This window comes from Blennius ocellaris, assembly GCF_963422515.1.
Source record: "Blennius ocellaris genome assembly, chromosome: 14".
Classification (NCBI taxonomy): Eukaryota; Metazoa; Chordata; class Actinopteri; order Blenniiformes; family Blenniidae; genus Blennius; species Blennius ocellaris.
The window spans coordinates 6,982,095-7,003,488 of NC_137663.1; the positions used below are offsets into that span (position 1 = coordinate 6,982,095).

General features: G+C 44.0%; 1 protein-coding gene across 1 annotated transcript; it reads right to left on the bottom strand.

The window, feature by feature from the left end:
• Window positions 1-9,603: 9,603 nt before the first annotated feature.
• Window positions 9,604-10,050, bottom strand: LOC308139178 (uncharacterized protein; the record flags this gene model as incomplete). The annotated part of the gene is made up of 1 exon (XM_080508523.1): window positions 9,604-10,050. The coding sequence occupies one exon, from the start codon at window positions 10,048-10,050 to the stop codon at window positions 9,604-9,606; it is 447 nt and encodes a 148-aa protein (XP_080364649.1).
• Window positions 10,051-21,394: the final 11,344 nt, after the last annotated feature.

Consider the following 21,394-nt stretch of genomic DNA (forward strand, 5'->3'; position numbering starts at 1 on the left):
GGTCGTCTTGCTGATTTTTAATGGTTCAGCTTGTGTTGTAACAGGCTAAATGTCAAAACGCTCACAAAATATTCACGAATCAAGACATTTCTGACCGCTGGGTGAACACGAGTGACTCAATGAGCCACAGTTTTGCATTACTTTATGAAGTTTATCACAGATTAGATGCGAGGAGCTGCTTGTGCATCATGTTTCGGGTCATTTGTTTCGCGGCAGGAACGACGAAATCTGTTTATTTCAAATTGACAAAATAAATGCAGCGTTATTCAATGGAGCGGACCCAACGGGTTTAGCGACTCCAGTACATTAAACAAAAAAACGGCCAATAAATGTACTAATGTAAACTGCACGTGGACACAGTCCAGCTTTATGGAGTGTTGTATTGTCCACCACGCTCTCATTGGTCCTCTGGTCTCGGAGTTTTCAAACCAACGCTGACATTTGGTTCTGACAGTTTCTATTAAAAAAAAAAAACCCAATTCCATCACTCAAGTCTGCTCAAGTCACAAAAACTAAGGAAATGATTATTTCACACGTGATTATCTCCCTTTTGTCAAGACTTCAGTATTCCTAAGGAGCATGCATTTGTAGGATGAGCGGTCGCGCTCTGGAGGTGGTTTGTCTCCGCTGATGCCAAACACATTTGTGTTCTGAGCTTCTCGTCATTTTTTTTTAAATCTGTGACTGTGCTCAAGGAGTGAAGTCGGACTCCCGGATCGTAAAGCGGAGACATTTTGACCAAAAGGCAGTGTTTTTCAGTCCACACACGTTTCTGTACGTCGCTCCTTATCCCGCTCTTACTCGCTCAGAGCTTCCCCGTGTGCAGCTTTGGTGCGCAGCAGCTCCTTTTCTTCCACTGAAAGTGACTTTATGAGCGAGGTGTGAATGAACCGGAGCCGTAAAACCCAGCGACCCGAGAGATAATGAGCCGAATTTTAACCGCTTTAAATCAAAGTGGAAACTGAAGACTCGGCGAATAAATCTCAGCCGGTTCATTGCGACGACTGACCTCTTCTTCTTTGTCATTTACCACAGGAAACAAAGCGCTGATTCTGGATGTGAGGGATGAATGTGGTGCTGATGTTGTTTTTCTTCTGGCTACAAATCCTGCGCCAATGTGACTCGGTAAAACTATAAAGTATAATTTAATTCACTTGACAAGGTTCAGTAGCTTTCGGAAACAGCTGTGCACTGTAGTTTTTAACTCAGACTGGAGCAGTCGGAGCTTTTTGTGACGACTTCCAATTTCAAAGCAGCAGGATCAAATGTGATTGTCGAGGAAAAACATTATTTATTGATCATTTCTTTTTGTTTTTAACTCATTTTTGTGCTCAATTATTATTATTATTTTTAAATTAGACACATTTAAAGCCTCATCTTGAAGTGAAAATGCAACACTTTTTTGAAAACACTTGGGGCTGAGACACACGCACGTGTTGTGTTTCATTACAAAAAACAACCAGCAGCACCCACTACTGGCCCAATGGCAAAACGACATCCTTTTCAAAAAGTTGCCGTATGAACGTGGAATCTTTCTGAAACCAAAGGCGATCGGTTTGCACTTGAACCTGAACTGGTCGTACTGCAACAGTTCAGGATCCATAACTCAAACAGTATGTTAAGACAAGTGCACCTTAATTGGTTGTATTATTTACTGAGAGAATTCAAGCACTCAATTTCTGCGTTCTGTCAACCTCTTTAGGCATTCCATAAATCATCTGAAGTATGTTTGTTAAGACAAGTATATTGTATATGTGATTAATTTACTCGAATGAGCCATAAAACAAGCGGCACAATCTCGGCTTCACATCCAATTTGTTGTCTGTCGTCGCTATAATAAAAGAAATGTCGACTATAATTGGGCTTCTTTATCTGATGATGGCGTTTTGTCCCGGTGATTGAAGTCGGGGGGTAATTTTACATTAAATATCGAGCTGCGGTTTCGTAGAATTGTGACCGTCTCACAATATTTTTACAGGTGGGGGGGGGGGGACCTGGTTGTGTTGTGAGCCTTTGTGCTATAAACTAAGGTGAGCAATCACAGGGAACCCTAATTCGGCTGTCAGAAAAATGATGCAGTGTCCCACAAATGGATTACTATACAGGACATGAAGCCGTGCAGCCATAAATCTCGCAGCGGCGTTTGCAGGCGGCAGCCCCATCCATCAGTAATCTCATCTTAAAGCCCCCTTCTGCAGGAGCGTTCAGTGGAGGGCATCAGCTGGAGCCATCTCACCTTCGAGAAACATATTCGTAGTTTGGTGCCGTGTCCTTTGTGGGAATATGCACGCAGACTGGAGGCCGGGCCGAATAAACAGTGTCTCAGTAGAAATCATTGGGTTTGTGTGTGGAGAGTCACCCCCCCCACCCCCCCGCACCGCGTCCTTGCAGGAGAAGCTTAACTGCTGGAATCGATGAAACATCTATTTTAAAGCTGCTCTAATTGGTACTTTTATTAAGAGTCGATGTCTTGAATGTTTGTAAAAGTTGCCGCCCGCAAAGTCACGGGGAGTCATCGGGTGTTTCTCTCGTCTGTGCACAACAGGGAAGCCCGGTCCACTTCTTTTCATCACGTTGCTCCCCTGAGAGACGCAGCTGGCCGCGATCACAATATTTGATCCTGTTGGAGTTTGTGCGGTGATGAATCAATAACGTCGGGTTCTAATGACCTCAGTTTTAATCCGACAATTGATTCACACACAAACTTCAGAGGAGGTTCAGTGGTTCCAAACTTTTCCTACTTGCTGCCCTCGCTAACATTTCATCACAGACGGCGCCGAGCCCCGAAACCCTCCATCTTGGAAACCTCTGATTCAGTCGGAGGAACTAACTGTGCTGTTGTCAGTGCTCCTCGAGGGGAAACAACTCCTGACAATGGGAAAAAGCAGTCGCTCTTGTCGTAACACGCACAGACGATACAAACACGCCACCGTCTTCAAATTAAAGGGTTTATTCTTTATGAAAAGGAAACAGGAGGCCTGTAACCTACAGACGGAAATAACAGAGACACAGAGGGCTGAAGAGAGGGACCGCGGGGCAAAAAGTCTGAAAATATGACAGAAAGTTTTATATCCGCTACACGCTGTGCGAGCTTCTGCCGTCGAAACAATCGTGGCGACATCTCTGGTTGAAATTGGTGGTTAGTTTTTTTGTTTTTTTCTTCTTTCGTGAATGGATGGCAGACACTCATGATGTTTAATTCCTGACTTCCTTTAAATACCAAGACATAAAAACATTGCAGAGCACTAAACGAACAGAATTCTAACAGAAACACAATACATGAAATAAACTAGCAACATGCAACACATAAAGGTAAACTAACAGCTACTTAATGTGGCTCATGCTCAACAGCGTCTGTGGATACAGTTTGATAGAAGGCTTGTTCAGGAGTCACTAAAGTTCTTCGACCACAATCCACACGGAAAATAAATATTTCGTATTTTTCCTCACTGCACGCATAAAAAACATGTATTTCCAGCATTCACATTTTGCAGAACATACCCGGGTTTGTTGACATCGATGTCCGAGTATCCCCGAGGCAAGATCCTGTTTGTACACTGGATCTCGCTCGATCTCAATTCACACTGAGAAAACGATCGACAATCAGTCTCACAACATTTCAGATTTTTCTCGTGGCTTGAAGAGTCTTTCTTTAAGAAAATCTGGCTTTTTTTCAGGCGAAATCGGTCAAATGTTGATATTTTCACTGGAGCTGCTGTGACGCATTTGTTATTTCCTACAAACACATGTCAAATTCCAGTTTGTTTGTAAACATAGCGACTTTTGGTGGGATTGATTTGGACAACTGCAGGTTGGAAATGTGTGTAAATGAGTGGTCTTGTCTTGGTGAGGTGATCCTCCAGGCTGTAGTACCGAGGACCCATGAGGCCTAAAGCCCAGTACCAACAATAAAATATCAAATGATCCAAGTCTAGCTGCTCTTCTCTCCTTGGCCTTTTGGAGCAGAGGAGCGACTTCCCCTGGGTTTGTGGTGTGGTCCAGTCACCTGCAGTAACGAGGCAGACAGACAGAGTCCGGCGATGACAAATCGTCCACCTCGAACCCTGACAGCAGGGGTGAGAATGGGAGCAGCGGCGTCCTCTCTCCCTGACACTGAACTGACACTTGTCATCGCTCGGAGGCGAGCTGCGGTGCTGTGGGGCTGCGGGGCTGCGGGGCTGCGGGGCTGCGGAGCACCGTAGCAATCTGCTAATGCAGCTGTAAAAGTTGAGGGCGAAGCCTTATCAGTATGAGAGAGCCGTGACTGAGAGCCGACCTGATTCGTCCCTTCACCTTGTAAAACGTTTCTGTCCCGACCACTTTTCCCAACTTTCTGAGCCTGGTTTATCATCCCACTATTTATTTATTTATTTATTTATCTTCACCCACGCTCTATTTTTGTTAACGTGCAGCTGCTTGAAGTTTGATGCTCCCCAGCAGGCATGTCGGGAGGAGGATGCTGGCAGCGTTGGTTTTATGCTCGGAGCAAACGGGAACCTATTAATTAGCGCTCCCTGTAGTTTATTCGTCAGATGTTGCAGTACAACAACCCGGGCTGACTCGTGCCGCAGCTCGGAGGAGGCCGCACACAGTCTGAGTCTCCTGCTCCCCTCGGGTCATGAATTTTAACACCGTTTTCTGCATGTAATCTCCTCGATCGATACAAAAGTCACGCCCCGCGTTTTACAGAGAGCCAGAGCGTGCCTGTGTGGAATAAAAGCAGCTTCGGCCGAGTGTGAACTGTACCTTCCGCCATGCCGGGTGTTTGTAACGATGCAGGTGCAGAGAGGTGGAGGCCGTCCGGAGAGCCCAGCACATCCCCAGCTGTAAATCCACGCTCTTCGTCCGTCCCGGCGGCTCGTCGTCCCTCCTGCGCATTTTTTGCTTGACCGATGGCATGACTTCCTGGCACCACACACGCGTAACACCCTTTCCACTCATCACACCGACAGTCACACCCTGAGCCTTTAGCATGTGATTACCATGTTGTCACAAAAATATAAATAATCCAACCGCAAAGAAAGTGAGGAAATCCATCGATCTTACATCATCATAAAGAATGTTTATTAGCATTTAAATGGTACCACGTCGGTAATAAACATGCATGAGTTGGATTCCTCTGTGGAATTCACCAGATCTCTTCTGCCAATGCTCAACATGTCATCCCGGCACTGATTCGTCTCTGGCGTTGTTCGGCGGTACCGGATGATCGAAGTCCATAAAGTCTGTCCGGGACGGCGTCCCAGGTTGGGACGAGATCCCATTCTTCCAACCAGCAGTGGTTGGGCGACTGTGACGGGACCAAGCTGATCCCACAAATGCCGGTCAGGAGGTCGGCCCGATCACCCGATGCGCAAAACGTGAGGCAGAAGCAACACCAGTGTTCAAGCTGTTTGTCGGGACAGGATTGCTTTATGTTGGTCATATTCACCAAGGATGCTGCCAGGCAAGGCGCTCGCTCCAGCCACTGGGAGCCGTCTGGAGGGTTTTTGCTCAAGGGTACTTTGATATAAGGAGAATCAAACCTGCAACCTTCTGCTTGAGAGACCAGCTCTAGTTGTTAGAGGAGGAAAACACCAAGCCAGCCTACTGACCTACCTCCAAGCTTCATTTTCCTTTTTGCATGATTAGACTGAGGGATATGTTATTCTCTTATCAAAAGTTTGAAACTCTAAATCTTATGATTGATCCTTCTTTTGTTGTTGATTTATTACTCCTGCTTCTTTGTGTATTTCAGTCAATTGTTATGATAAAAGCTGCAGCTCTTTGCAGAAACAGAACTCAGCAGACTAAATAAAAACCACAATTATCTGGGCTACGACTTAAATACTGAGTAATAGACAATCAGTTTATTCATTTGCATGTTTTATAGAGCCGCAAATGTCAGATGTCCACATCAGTATTCTTTAAAGCGATCTGAATCCTAATTGTAATGCCACTAAAATGGCCAACCAACAAAACAAAGCTGACATATATTGATTTTGAGTAAGACAAGGCAGAAAAACAGCAAAGCAATAATTTTGACGTCAAAGAGTAAATGAATACGAGCAGCAGGACCAAATTGTTGAGTTAATGAGGGCGTTGCGTAGAAAACGAGTCAAGGATATCAACATGCATTCCAAAAGCAGGCATGCCAATACTGACTTAGAGCAAAAGTGAAGCTTCCAGTGAGATACTGTGATCCTCCTGGTATTTACATTGAATGCAAATAAATGTCCTCAGTGAGTGTGGGCCACTGGCTGCCCAGCTCCTGTTGGAAAGTCTAACAGCAGCGCTGAGGAGCAGAACTCTGGGGACAGAAAAAGCCCTGAAAACTGGCCTCATTAATTCTAGATGAGACTATATACAATAACTAGGCTATTCCCACAGCGAACCTAAAACACAAAAGTCAGCCCATCCTCTGTCTTGACTGCAGCTCCACAGCCTTGATTGTACACAAGAGGAATCTCCAGCCAATCGCCAGCCTCAATCACTGACCCCCCCCAACCTCCATCTTCTACTTATCAGACTTCCATCCATCCTTCAGGATTGATGTCAGTGTTTTCCCTCTGCCTCATTTACCAACGTCCATTCTCACCCAGTGACTTCCATACATTCACAATCCTACCCATTGACCTCCGTATAATCTAAAACAGCATCCGCTAATGTTCTGATCACAGACGTCCGTCATCTCCAATGACCTTCACTATTCACAACAACTGACCGATGGTCTTCATCCATAACCATCAACTTCTCATCTCGACCATCACTGAGCTTTCATCCATAACAATCTCTCACTACAGACTGTCCTCCTCCTCCTCCTCCTCCTCCTCCTCCTCCTCCTCCTCCTCCTCCTCCAACTACTGACCTCACTAACATAATTTCTAGATTTATTTTTAACCACAGACACGTGCACCTATTTCCACGACTGACCTCATTCATCCCAAACCGGAGGCTTTCATTCATTCCATCTCCCCGCTGCAGCTGCTATAACCTTCACCATTCCCAAGACAAAGATCTCCATTAATTCTTTGCTACTGGCTTTGAACCATTCTTCGCACTTTACTTTCATTAATTTCCAGCTGTCAACTTCAGTCCATTCTGAGCTGATTTCCTCCATCAATTGAGGGTCATTATTTCCTCCGCACTGACCTCGACTCATTTGAGCTGTTTTTTTCTCATTCATCCATTCATTTCTGGCCACTATAAATTATTCGATGCTGATGCCCACCAATTCAACACTGAAGATTCCCTCTTGCCTTCTTCTATTCTCATAATGGATATCCTTCTATTCTCTCCCATTGAGCGTGTGATGAACATTTATGTGATCCCTGCCATTGGTGGAGCATCAATTGCTTGTCATTAACACATCTCTTCCTTCCCACTGACCTCCATTCAATGTCTGACACGACCCTCCTAAGATCTCTGTAAGCCCATAATTTAAAAGCCACCGACTTCTTTACGTGAATCAATTGATTTCGTTTGGCCAGTCCATAGACCACCCCTACTTTTAAACCATTGACTCCCCATCATACTGAGCTCAGGCTGATCTCTTGACAGTCCCAGACATCTTTCGTGACCACTTACCTTTGCCCGTACCTGGTCATTGACCTGACTATTCATCGAGCTGGAACTGTCAATATCCACCCAGACGCCATTGACGTCCATCCATCTCTGGTCACTGACGTTTCCTCATTGCCTCACACAGTCATCCAGCTTAATCCCTCAGCCTGCATTGAAGGTGTTCCTCTACTGATACACAAACAAATCGAGCAGAAGTGGAATGGAGGAATAAGAAATTATGATCAGATATTTGGAGGGATTCATTTTGTTATCCACGTGAGACAAATTCACAATTTAGTCCGATTGCTTCAGATTGCAGGTTTTCATGCTGGAACGTGTGTGGTGGTGAGGAAGCAGATCCGTGAATCGTTTACAGGGAAACGTATGTTCGGCTGTGAGGTGCATTAGTCATTGTTCCTCGACGTGCGTCCAATTTTCCTGTGAAGATAAATGGTTTCATTCTGCTGCACTTATGCCAATGAGATAAGATAGATGGGCAGCCTGTCAGTGCACCTTCTCCAGCCTGGCATCTTGCCAAGGATTCCATCCTATTCCCAGGCCTGCTGGGGACAATAAGGAACATGGTGTCCTGGTGCAGCGCCAACACGCTGACAGACGCCGACTCATTTCCACTGACCTCCAGTGCGACATCATGCAACTTCATTACAGGGAGAAGTTGAGGTTTTGAGTGGGACGTCAGTGGATAACCTTCATGTCCGTAAATCACACAGGAAGATTGATGGGGCCCAAAGCCTTCAGGAGACTTCGGTCTGTATGCAGCTGATCTGATTCTGTATTTAATAGACAAGACTTCCAGAGCTTCAAGAGGCTCTGTGCACAATACCGTGTGCAAATATGGATCTCCCTTGGGGAAGGGTATTTGTACTTGCCAAGAGGAAGGAGTGATGTAATTGAAATCAATTTAACATTTGCATATTATCAAGTGTCACCTGCACCATATTGAATAGGGCTTGTGTTGAAGGGGTGTTTCCCCCCCCATCAGCTCACCTTGAAGCACATTTGCCAAAGAGAAACTCACACATTAAAGGGATTATCATAAAGTATTTACGCAATATGTATTTATTTATAAACTTTGAATCTTACATATTATCCTTGTATAAGGCAGATTATATGAACTCCAGAAAGATGACGTTACTGCAAAACATTCCAGCTCTCATAATGGCATACATTTACAAGGAATTCATATAATAAATGTCACATGGTTTCTATTAGGCCCACTATGATACAATGTGAAGGATCAAAAACAAAAAACAAAAAAAAAGGATTGGCTTCAATCACAAGCCTCTGTTGGAAGGATTCTCAATTTATTACATGTCAGTGAATACATTATAATTACTCAAAAATTAAAATACTCTATCAGTGCTAAAATTCTACTATCTGACACTTTTAAAGAAATAAATCCTTAGTGCATAACTACAGCAAAAAAGTCTTGTATCTTGTCAGGCTAACTAGAGCTATACCTACAGAAGTCCGGCACACATTGGAGGACAGTACTTTTATGCAAAATATGCGAAGTCACTTAATTGAAGGAAAGAAACTACCACGCAAAAAAAACGAATAAGCCGTTTCTAAAGCCTATGTGCAGCTTTGCGCTGCCTAACAGCACCACAACATCCATAATATTCTAACTACGTACTGGTAGTGTGTCGGAGGACATGCCAAGGAAGATCAGCGCCATTTCTGCTCCGTGTTGTGTCACCGGCTCTGAATAATTCAACACAACTGTGTGTCACGTCCCAGTGAGGAGTTAAAGTTTAAACATGTTTGAGGTTTAAACAGCGTTTTAGGCTGAAGGAGGAGGGGGGGGCGAGGAAGAAGAGGTCCAAGAATCAAAGCAGGCAGATACTGAATAAGGAGTTACCGGTTGGATAAATACTAAGTGTCGTCAGGAAAGTGTGTGTGAGTGTCACTCTGTCGGGATTCTGCATGTGTTACTGTTTCTACGTGGTCTACAAGCAGCGGAGATGTACGTGGGAGTTCTTTGTGCCTTATTGCTTTTCCTGTTTATTCCACAGTCTCGTTCCCTGAAGTTGCGCCGCGTTAACAGTCAAGAGGAACCGTCTCGTGCGGCGGCGGGGCCGGGTTCTCCTCCGCCTCCGAGACCTTCTCCTCCTCCTCCTCCTCCTCCTCTTCCTCCTCCGCGCGTCTCACCGGCCGCACGATGACGCACGGCCGCGCGGGCTCCCCGCCGCCACCGGCGCCGCCGCCTCCACCACCGGCGCGCGCCGGGCTGCGACTGTCGCGCTCGTATTCCTCCTGCGCGCGCTGGATCTTCCGATTCCGGAGCTTCCTCTTGTGGAAGTGGAACGTTGCCAGGGAAACGAGGACGATCCCCACGAGTACGACCACCAGCACGAGGAGCGCGAGGGTGGAGGAGAAGGGCGGGAAGATGCTGAGCTGCTCCGCGCAGGTGCCGTTCGTGGGGGCTCCGTGACAGCGGTGCACCGGCACCGACAGTCCCGAGGCCTCGGCGGTTCTGGCTGTCATGTGGTCCACTTTTTCCAGCTCTCTCTCTCTCTGCCTCTCTGTCTCTCTCTCGCTCTCTCTCTCGCTCTCTGACCCCCAGTACCCTTCGTGCTCTCCGGGCTCAGCGCGGTGACACCGGCCCGCGCATGTGGTTACCTGCACCGAGAAGGAGACACATGAGAGCCGCTGGGGAAACTCCACACATTGAAGCATCACACACCCGCCCACCTCCCCTCGTTATAGCAGCTCCACCGTACCACAAGTCTAAATCCCAAACAATTAGGCGAGAAGTGTGCACATTTAACATGACAAATAAATAAATAAATACATCGTGACCACATCAGTTATCAAACGAGCTCTGAATGCATTATAGTGTAGAAGTGAGGACAATGCATCCTCTATAACGTGCAGGCCTGCAGGATTCAGACCTTCATCACAAATCCTCCAAATGCAGCAGCGTTTTCAGGATCAGACCGTCAAAACCCGCCTGCAGTGATCCCAACCTCACACCATTACTGAAACCATGAGAGAGAGAGAGAGAGAGAGCGAGAGAGAAAAAGGAACATTTCTTACCTGGTTAAATGCTCAGTGTGGGAAACGGTCCGTGAGCGGAGAGCCGATGTGTGTAAATGAGCAAACCGGATCGCGGTGACGCATTTCATACAATGTGATGCTGCTGAGCTCCGATCATTCAGGACGCTTTGATTGTCGCAATGTGCTTCAGTCCGCCTCCAGGATGAAGCTCTCCCACCTTAAACAAAATATAAGCACAGGTAGTGGGGAGAATCCCTGCATCAAAGTGTTTGCTTTTTTTTTTTTCTTTTTTTTTTTTAAAGGGGGGGAAAGAAAGAGCGAGAGATAAGGATGGAGCTGTGTCTGGTTTCTGGTTTTCCTTGAAAAGCGTCCCTCCTCCTCCTCCTCCTCCTCCTCTTCCTGCGATCCTCCGCTGCTCCACTCAGCATCTGAATGAAGAGCTGCAGCTGCATTAAAGGTCCCGTATACCAGTCAGCTGGCAGGGATGCCTTCTTTTTGTTTAGGCTTGGGGTTTTTTTTTTCCCCTCCTCCGTCTTTCCCCGAGATGTACTCTGTGTATCTCCCATTTTAATCATCCGTAAACGCTCCAATCAGGCTGAAAGGTGAATTAGTTCCCATATTAAGACTCTCATCTATAACCACAGGCATTCCTGAGGGTGTGGTCAGTCAAATGCTTATAACCTACTTGATTTCTAACGTTCTAACCTTTGTAAGCATTGGAAATGAGTTGTGGAGACTCAAACTGAACCTAAGATGTATATTTATCCGGTTTTTTTTTTAGTCTGTTTTCCTGGAGAGAAAAAAATAGCCAGGGGAAAGCACTTGGAAATAACATCTAATTTCACTATTTGTAGTGGTGTTAGCCCTCATTAGCATCCTCAAGCTCTTTTATTTTCTCTTCTGACACTTCCCCCATCGAGCATCCATTTGTACCACTAACAAGCATCAAGCTCTTTATTTGGACCAGCAAGCTGAGCTCAGCTCCTCCCTGATGGAGGCTTTACTGCAGACAGGCAGTTTGACACCAGCTCCAAATATAGCAGTGTGGGTAAAAACAGAACAGTGTGACGGACCGTCGAGACAGGAGATGCTCCAATCCAGGCCGCACCTTGACCCACTGAGCCATTAAATCACGTTGGGGGAAAAAAAGAAGAAGAAGCGAGAAGTCAGTATCTCCACTTCATCAAGCAAAACGCAGTCAGGTCTCTCATGGGCGCTGACGGGTGACAACCAAAGTTTGGCAGTGACATAAAAGTAGATGATCCGCGGCCTGATGTCTCAGGCTGAGCTTTGAGAAAGCAGTGTGAAAGGTGGTAATGTATGCAACATTCAAAATGTGTAGTGCAAAACTACACTTAGAGACAGATGGGATCACTTGTGAACACAAATGAATCATTGGAAGAGTAAAAACTGTCCACTCTTCAAACTGAAAAAAGCTTAACTTCAGGCAACTTGTGCAGAAATGCACATTTTTATGTCGTGAAATAAGGCAAAACCATCCCAATCCTGCATTTTTAGAAGATTCCTCCATTTGAAAGCCAAAACATTAACTAAATCCTCATTCAGTGGCTTGTAACGTTGAGTTGGAGCTCTTCATAGCTCTGATATGTCATCACGGGAGCAGTGTGTTAAAGCTGGAAGATATTTTGTGGTGCCGCTGTGGTATGGATGCTTCTTTCCGGGGCGGCGGCGGTGGGTTGGAGGTGAGCTGCATCACTGGGGGAAGCTACGACTGTTCCTCCACGACAAACTGGACCATTTCAGCTCCCATCAAACACACTAAAGTCAGCAGGATTCCTCCTCCCTACAAGTTCAATGTCTGATTTGATTGCAACATTAATACAATAGTTGTTGAAAGATCTCCCGTGGCGCCCTGTGGGTGTGGATTTGGCGGTGTTTTTGTTATTGAGGCTGTGATGGATTGGTGCCACCGACCTGGACGATAGATCACGGACGGACGGGCAAAATGTGTTATTGTCACATTTCGTCTTCGTTATGATGACTGATTTGTCACTTAAATCTATTTTAGAGGATTTATTATGTTGTGGTGGGTCGTAAAAGTAGTTTCCACTGCAAAAAAAACCCAACCCCAAAACAAACACAACAATAACTGCCCTGAGAGGCATGTCGCAAACTATAAAGATTTGACAAGTTAATTTCAGAAAGCAAATACAGTCAATTGAAACACGTTCTGTGGGAGGATTTTATGATCCTGTTCAAAGCTTAAACATCACATGTGAGAACTTCTTGGAGAACATTCGAAAGATTTTCAATGCACAGTCTCATTCGAAGTCGGTACAAAGCAGCTTGTGATCAATAAAACAATGTTGGTTTTTGTGTTTAAGTGTGTTTTTTTAAGGCGAGCGGCTACAACAGATAAAAAAAAAAAAAACCAAGAGGAGCATTCAATTATATAAAGGTCTGAGTACTTTTTAGTATTCGCGGCACAAAACATCTAAGATTCACACAGTAATTTCCCAGACCTACTTGTGGACATGCTCCATCACCAGCGGGGCTCCATGAAAAATGAATGGCCTTGGAGGGAGCGAGGGTCCCTGGATGATGAACTAACTACAGATGAGTGCATACTAAAAGATTCATGCAGCTATTCATGCACAGTTTAAAGCATGACATATGTTTGAGGGCTGTTAAATGGAGAGTGATTATAGGCACTTATTTTAATATTCATCCGTTCAGCCGTCTGGGTCAAACTGACCCAAACTGTAAGAGGGGAACTCCGGAGCAGCGAGAGTCTGTCTCTCAACAGTCGTTTTCGGAGAGATTAAATGGCCCAGAGAGCAGGCCAAACACATCCAGGGCAAAAGTATTTATACCGGCTCAGTGGGACGAGGTGCCGAACAGTTGGCACGGCGCACCCCGGCTGCGGCCCGCCGCCTCCGTGGTCACTGTCCAGAAATTAAATCACTTTTGTGTGTCTTTGTGGTCTCGATGTGATGAATCGTACAAATAGAGATAATGGGAGCACTTGAAGGAGAGTCACGCTCAGTCCAAACACACATAAAGTGCTCGTGTGAGGAATTTATATTTCTATATATATAGAGAGAGAGAAAAAAAGAGGTTGAGAGAGAAGTTGAGACCCCTGTTCAATTTCACACCTCTGCACACTGTGGGCTGTTTGCACAGCAGCAAACAGCAGTTGGTTTGTGTGTTTTACTGCCCAGCGAGGCTGGAAATGAAGCTGATGAGAGAACGAACTGCAGTAGTGAGGCTGAGGGCGATAAACGACCCGAGGCGACGTGACACGGGGCCCAGACCTGTCCAGACCTTCCGTGTCGTGACGGTCTTGTGCGAGACGCACTTTGGACGTCACCATAACAGACAGGAAGTCGGCTTTAAAAGCACGTGTCACAGCTCATTCTGAAGGTGGAGGAAACAGAAACGTGGTGACATCAGCACACTTCCTACACACTCTGTTGTCGTGGTGAGTCATTTCAGTTAAGTGCTATTGTTTGGGAAAGTTTAAATCAATTTCTGGTTACTTCTGTGAGAAACTAGGGATGTCATTTGATTCTTTTTTTTTTTTTCTACTTGTAATGGCAAACAAATAGTGCCGCTTATTGTGTTTTGTCTTCTAATCTCCATGTGTTGCTGTGACACATTGGCTGAGTTACATCAGTCCATTGCAGAAACATTTTAGTGCTACTCCAAACCGATTTATGCATTTACGGCAAGAAACGTGCAAACAAGCAGCATCATACTTCTTATATACAGCTAATGTTTAGGGGAATACGGCGTTGCTGCTAATGTTTAATCATATATCTTTCATGTTAGTTCAGGACTGATGAGACGCTCCTCTCGCTGTAAACAGGAGTTTGGCGAAATCAAACACTGCCAATGCTTAGAGCTGACTCAAAGAGCATTGACAGATAAGAGACAGTTTTTAAATGTGTTTCCGGTGAAGGTGACCTTCTGTTTGATGACGTAGTATTAACATTTGGTTTTTCATTAATCAGTATATCCTTGGCCAGACTTTAATACACCTTAAACTAGGTTTGGTGTCACTGAAGGACGTCTTTAAATAAAGTCTATTATAATTATCATGAGCATTGTTTAATATATTTGGATAGTATTTCCGTTGTTTTTGTCATCAGATCCAGCCGGAGCGGTGAGCCAGTGTACCTGCAGGTATCGCTGTCTCCCCTCATCTTTTATTAAGCACATACAACCTCTGAGGAGATTGTATGTGACCGACGCCGCCACCTCTCTCACCTGAACGCACAAGGAGTTCAAGACTGAACAGAGCTTCATATATGCCACGTCGCTCCGCTGGAATGTTTGTTTCAGTCGTAATAAAAGCCCGACTGAGCAGATCGGCCTCTCTCACCTGATTGTCTCCACCTGTGTCTTATGTGTGAAGGCTGTGTTTGTGTGCGCCGTCCTGCCATCATATCATTTTTAAGCCTCCAGCTCCAGCTTCCTGGCCCAATTTTCATGTTTGCTCTTACCTGCTTGTGTTTTTTTGTGTGTAATTCACGTCTGAGACCGAGCTGGCCGGTTTTACTTCTTCAGACTGAGTCCTGAGTCGTGCGTCTGAGTCCTTTGTGTCAGATTCTGGTTTTCACACGCTCTCCCACATCTTCCCACGGCGCTCTCTTTTCGTTTGCAGTCACTTAAGCCACGCGTGACTCTGCTTAGTTCACTATTTTGGACACTGTTGTTTTTCAAATGACGTCTTTGGTTGATATCGTTTCCACATGATGCAAGACTCTCATGGATTAATGCTTTTTAACAGTAAATCTGGAGGACTGGAGCACCACAATGTCTTCATTGATCTCCAACACATTGATTTTGTAACACAATCAGAGTGTGTGGTGAATTTATTATTATTTTTTTTTAATGAAGACATGTCAATAGATTAAGATGCCAGGTTTTAGTTTGTGTATTTCTTCAAAGCTACACATTTCCAATTTAGGTTTATTGATAAATCAGCTGAAAATGCTGAAACTCATAACCTTTTTTTATGGGATCTTTTTAATATTGATTCAGAAACAGGGATTCAGCGAGACATATTTGATGTAATATGAACGCCTTTAATGAAGATAATGACGGTAAAGCAGAATCTAAGACTAGGTTGGATTCTAACGGCTCAGCATCTGTACGGGAGCAGAAAGTCCGTTAAAAAGCAGCTATAGCATGCCATTAAGTCACTATTCCATTCAGCCTGGTCTCCCACACACAAAGTCCAAATTTAACCCAATACACTATTAAAATAGGATCATTTTCAAAATATATTTAACATACATCGAGTGAACCTCTCAGAAATAATTAATGTGTGTGTGTGTGTGTGTGTGCACATTAAATGTGAGCAGATGGCAGAGAAGTTCTTTTTTAATTCTTGAATCTTTAAAAACCCAAACGCATGCTTCATTTTTCTCCTTCTCAATGACACTGTACCTCATTTGCCTTCCTCCTATTGAGCCGTGCTATTCTCTTTCTCTGCAGCTTGTGTTAATCAGGATTACTAACTGTAATGAGAAAGTATTGTGGCTCTGAATACTAAACACTTATCGATGGACTCTCTGGACACTGTGTGTGTGTGTGTGTGTGTGTGCGTGCGTGCGTGCGCGACTGTGACGTCGTACATCTTCATATGAAGAGGCTGATATCTTTAAAGCTGCAGGCCATCTCTGAGCAGGAACACTTCTCTTGATATTCGTTCCACGCGCACACAACTGCTCTCACTGCAAGTCTCTGTCAGCAGAATTTCTAATGAATTGCACAAAAGCCAGTTTACCATGTATGCACCCATGCATTCACGCACACGCACATACGCACACACACATACGCACACACACGCACACACACACACTCACACACACAGACCAACTTTTTCCTTTGTGCTCAGCTGAAATGGATTTCGAAGGGAATGAATGAGACACTCAGAGAGGAACTGCCTGCCACAGATCGATTTTCCCCTTTTCTTAATGATGACCCTATCACCAAACCTTGTGTGAGACAAAGTGGCCATATTTATTAAACGAGGACGTCACATTCCCGGTTGCTCCAGGAAGAGTTGCCGTGAAGACCCCGCCAGCGTTTAACTCCGTGCAGAGCAATTACATCCAGCTTCAATTTAACGTAGCTGTTGTATTGGACGTAGTGTTCGGAGGTGCTGGAGACATAAGGAGAATGTGATGGCGCCTAAAATAAACTGCACACATGCCATCACCACTCGGTAACCATGACAGTCGTCTCTGGAGAGCAGATATCGTTTAAGCCTGCTTATCTTCATTTTCCCAGGAAGTCTGAGTGAGATGAGATTCTGTTTTGCATAGGGAGACTCAGAAATGCAGCAACCATTTTAAGATGGAGCCACATACAGTCACAAATAATCATCTGCAACAAAGCTTTTAGTTAAAGCAGACAGAGTCCTCCTCCACCAAGGAAATAGAGTCAATAGTAGGAGCCAATGTGTTTCTCTCAAGATCTTCTAAAACCCACACGCAGGAGGTTTTCCCCCATTTCTGTACCAGTTTAGCATATAAAGGTCTGGTTTACGTGATGTTTCAATTCAAAACTGTTACAGCGCATGCTTACCAGGGCTGCTGTGGATATTTGTTCTGCACATGCTCAGTAGATGCAGAGTGTCATGACTCCCAGTCCGTATTCTCCTGGCACTTGGCAGTTTTCTTATTGATAGCCACCGTAATAATAATAATAATGCAACTTGGTTGAATGTCCGCGTTCTCCCTTTGTTAATATTCATAGCGGATTGTGCTCTGACCCAACATGAAAACTACATTGTTTTCAGTGTTCCGGACTTTTCATTATAAATGTATACAGTTTTCCAAAATGTTACCATATAAATGCAAACCGTTTCTGAAACAAAAATGCAAAAACAATGCATAAATGATACTTAAAAATCCATTTCTTGCACTGATCGCAGCTGGTAGTTTCGACTGCAGTGTGTGGATAGGTGGAGGTATGGCCTAAGGGAGGTTAATGGTTAGTACTGTTTTGTAGATGACTCAATCTCCCAGTGAAGGGCGCATGCATACAATCAATGTGCAGCTATATATGTTTGTTTGTGTCCTTTGAATATTTTTATCATTTCATTTCAGAGGCACTTTGAGTTGCACGTCGTTGCTCAAAAGATGACGTAAAAATAGAGATTGATGTTCTTCAAATTGTTTTTTTTTTAGAGAGCCATTCCCCGTACCGAGGTAATGACACATTCAATTGTCATCACCTGTGAGCATACAAGCAGGGATGTGATCATTGTTTTAAAATAGAGCTGGAAACACATGAATGGGTGTCCTGCTGACGCCTTCGTCTTCGAGGTGTTGACTGAACCTTTCTGAACTTCCTGGAGCCTGGTGATGCGATGATTGTCTCAAACGTGTCTATAAACAAACATTTCAGTGTAAGAAACAAACATCCTCACTCTTTATTGTGTGGAGGGTAAATCTAAATCAACGGCAGTCATTCTCAATGGTCGCATTATGATAATTGTACAAGTGGGGATAATGACACTCAATTTGAAAAATCAACCCATTTCAATGTTTTGTTGTTGTGCTTCTTGATTATAGATTTCTCCGTGTTTATTATATTGTTTCTGCATTAGTGCCTGTGCTATTACTTATGTGCAATCACTGGAGGAGGGGGAACATCAGAACACCGTGAGGCTGACGATGCGACGTGTAATCCGGTAGCCTGAACCCGTGCAAAGTTAGTAAAACTACGATGAAATATTCAGACGTCGTAAAATTGGATGAGTAAATGAAACTTGTTCTGTAATAGTTGTTGCAAGCAGAGAAGTATAAATGAGTATAATTGAATCCCATCAAGTTCCTCAAACACATTTCAAACAAGTTTAAACAAGTGCACTGTACTTATTGGATATAAGTTGTGTTACCTTGAAGGAATTTGTTGTCATTACTCAATTTGCTCAATAAATACTGAAGTTAATTGTACTCATATAAATTTTTTTACTCATGCTTCAATTGTTTCCATTGATCAACTTAGAACCTGGTTACACATCAACACTTCAACACTTCAAGCAAAAACGCTTCGTTTTTATTTGAGAAAGGTTGAGAAGTTTAGAAAAGCGTTTACACGGAAAACAATGTCGTCTTCATGTGGGGCCACTAGTGGGCCCTGTTGTTTGTTTATGTAATGAGACCACACACACATGCAGGAGAGAACAATCCACGAAAACATTAACAAAGGAGTACAAAGACATTCCAGTGGACAGACGGCCAAGTTGGATCATTTTTATCAACTATAAAAGGGAATCACGACACTCTGGAGGTAAACATTGTTGTTATTGTCACTCATGCAGGTGCAGAAGAACTAGTTATAAGATATTATCATGTCAGCAAGTAGTTTTAAGACATAATCTTATTTAGGAATGCATCATTTTGTGTATATAACTGATTCAAGTGTTTTTTTAATTTACAACAGCAATGGGCCAATCACCAGTTCTTCCAAAAGAGGTGTGATCAAAAGCTTCTTCTCACTGTGATTTCTGCTGATGTGATTATGTAAATTGATGTACAGGATTAAAAAAAACAAAAAACAAACTCCTTGGATCATCTCAATAAACAAAAAAAACAAACAATTATTTGGGATTTGTCTTTTTCAAAAGAAGAACTGGGGCTCGTTGTCTCTGACAAATATACTGCATGACCCTTGATGAGAGCGCTGAAGTGCTTGAAGTGATCTTCGATGGATAATCAGTGCAAACATTTTTCTCTCTGGATTTACTGAAATACTGCAAAAGCCAATTAAACCGCTGCAGAAAAACAGTGGCCGAAAGGTCAGCTGCCGGAGAAACCGCCTCCCCCAGTGTGTGACAAGGAGGATGTGGTGTGAGGCGGAGAGTTTCACCCCCACACACCATGTGTTGGTGCAATATCTAGAATTAAAATAAAAAAAATACAAAAAGCTGTTTGCTTTTATTATTTGTTACCTAACTTGTTTACAGCATTTTTCCTGTGACATTCAAGTTGTTGTTTTTTTTGTTTTTTTTAAAGAAGTGATTATTCCAATAATGTCACCTCTGGTACCGGTAAAACCTACTCAACCTTTTGTTCATAACGAGCGTCAACGCTTTTAATGTCCTTACATAATGCACTTCAGCTGCATATTGGAGGCATTTCAATCAGGAGCTTTCACGCCGCGTGACAGACTGACATTAAAGCAAGAACATCTACATCACCGACGTACGTTTTTTTTTTTTTTAATGCTGAAGCCATCCGTGAGAAACGGCCTCTCTTTACATTTGCCCACCAGCTTCATTATACCAGCCTCGTCTCCGGCGCCGTTCACCTTTCACACCCACCTCCAGGCACCGCGAGCGTCATCTGATCCCAGCCCCGCTACGCACCATCATACGAACAAAAACCCACACCTTTGCCGAGACGCCGCTCACACCCACAGCCGACGAACAATGCCTGTTGCCAGGCAACCGGCCCTCTGTGTGTGGGGTTTGCATGTTCGCCGTGTGTCTGCGTGGGAGCGCTCCACTTTTCCTCCCACGGTCCGCAGACGTGGCGCTCCGCCGGAGGGGAAAGCTCTCCAAACTGTCTGTGGGCGGGCTTGATGGAAGGGTTGCTTAAGGTTTAACTGCGTGATCACAGGCTTCAAGACTTCAACCCACCTTTGTAGACTGTCAATAAAAGAACGCCGAGGTGTTATTGAGCAGTTTTCAACACCTTCCGCATTCATTTATGTCCTCCGTGTCCTTGTTGGCCTGCTCTGAGGACGGCCGTGCTCATTATGGGTCACATTAATTAAGATTTCTCCGGACTCTTCTCTGATGGCATCAGACACTCTGATCTCTGCAGACTAAACCTTACAACTTCTCTTCTTTTGTCTCAACTTTTAATTGGTTGCTTATTCTTTGATTTCTTTGCGGCCTTTCAGCCTTTCTCTCCGTGGCTGGCTGCTCTCAGTCTTGATTTGTTCTCCAGTACCACTCCCCCCTTCTTCTGGAGTAAATAAAGCATTAACGTCACGTAGATTGCTGCAAATTCAAAAATTGATGAAAAAATTTAAAAAAAGGTGTAAATAGAAAATTCAAAATGATTTATGTTCGAGCAGAGGCTTTCTTAAGGTAACCTGAACGGTTTCAGGCGTTATTCACTGAATAGTAAACACATTTTTAATATTTGTTATGAAAAATATATGTGGGATTTGTTGAAAGAAACAGTTTATGGAGAAAAATGAACACATGCTGTGTTGAAGGGACGTTTTATGTTCGGTGTCGTGGATTCATTGGAATTGTCAGGTAAATAGTAATGATTCAGTGACGTGGGGAGCATTTCTTTTCCAAACATTGTCCAATCCAGACTTATACAACCTTCATATTTCATTAACTGAAAGCTGTGGCTCTTGGGTTAAAGCAAAAGCAACTATTGCCTGATCAATTTCAAATGAATGCAACATTAGGTGTTCACGAGTTCATTACATTCTCCACTGATCTTGAAACGTGAGGAACTATCATTGTGTAATGGCGCCGCCATGTCTGGATCTGTCAGGCTGAAGTTTTACAACTGTAATTCTTCGAACAATCAATTAAAACAGCTAAATTGGACAAGCTTAAATCATTAAGCGTTGATTAATTCATCGCCATAGTTCATTTATCAGCTGGTAGTTGCAGTTGTTCTAGCATGTCCTAATGAGGAGTAAATAAAAATGCACGCAAGCAGCCGACCTTTAATCAAACCAAACCAGAAGCTGCTTTCAGGAGAGTTTGTGGGATCGTAGCTAATGAACTATCTAATAGTAATAAAAAAATTAAATAAAAATCCATATAAATAAAAGTTTTCCACATGGAATCGAGGCAGCCTCGTTACAAATATTTACT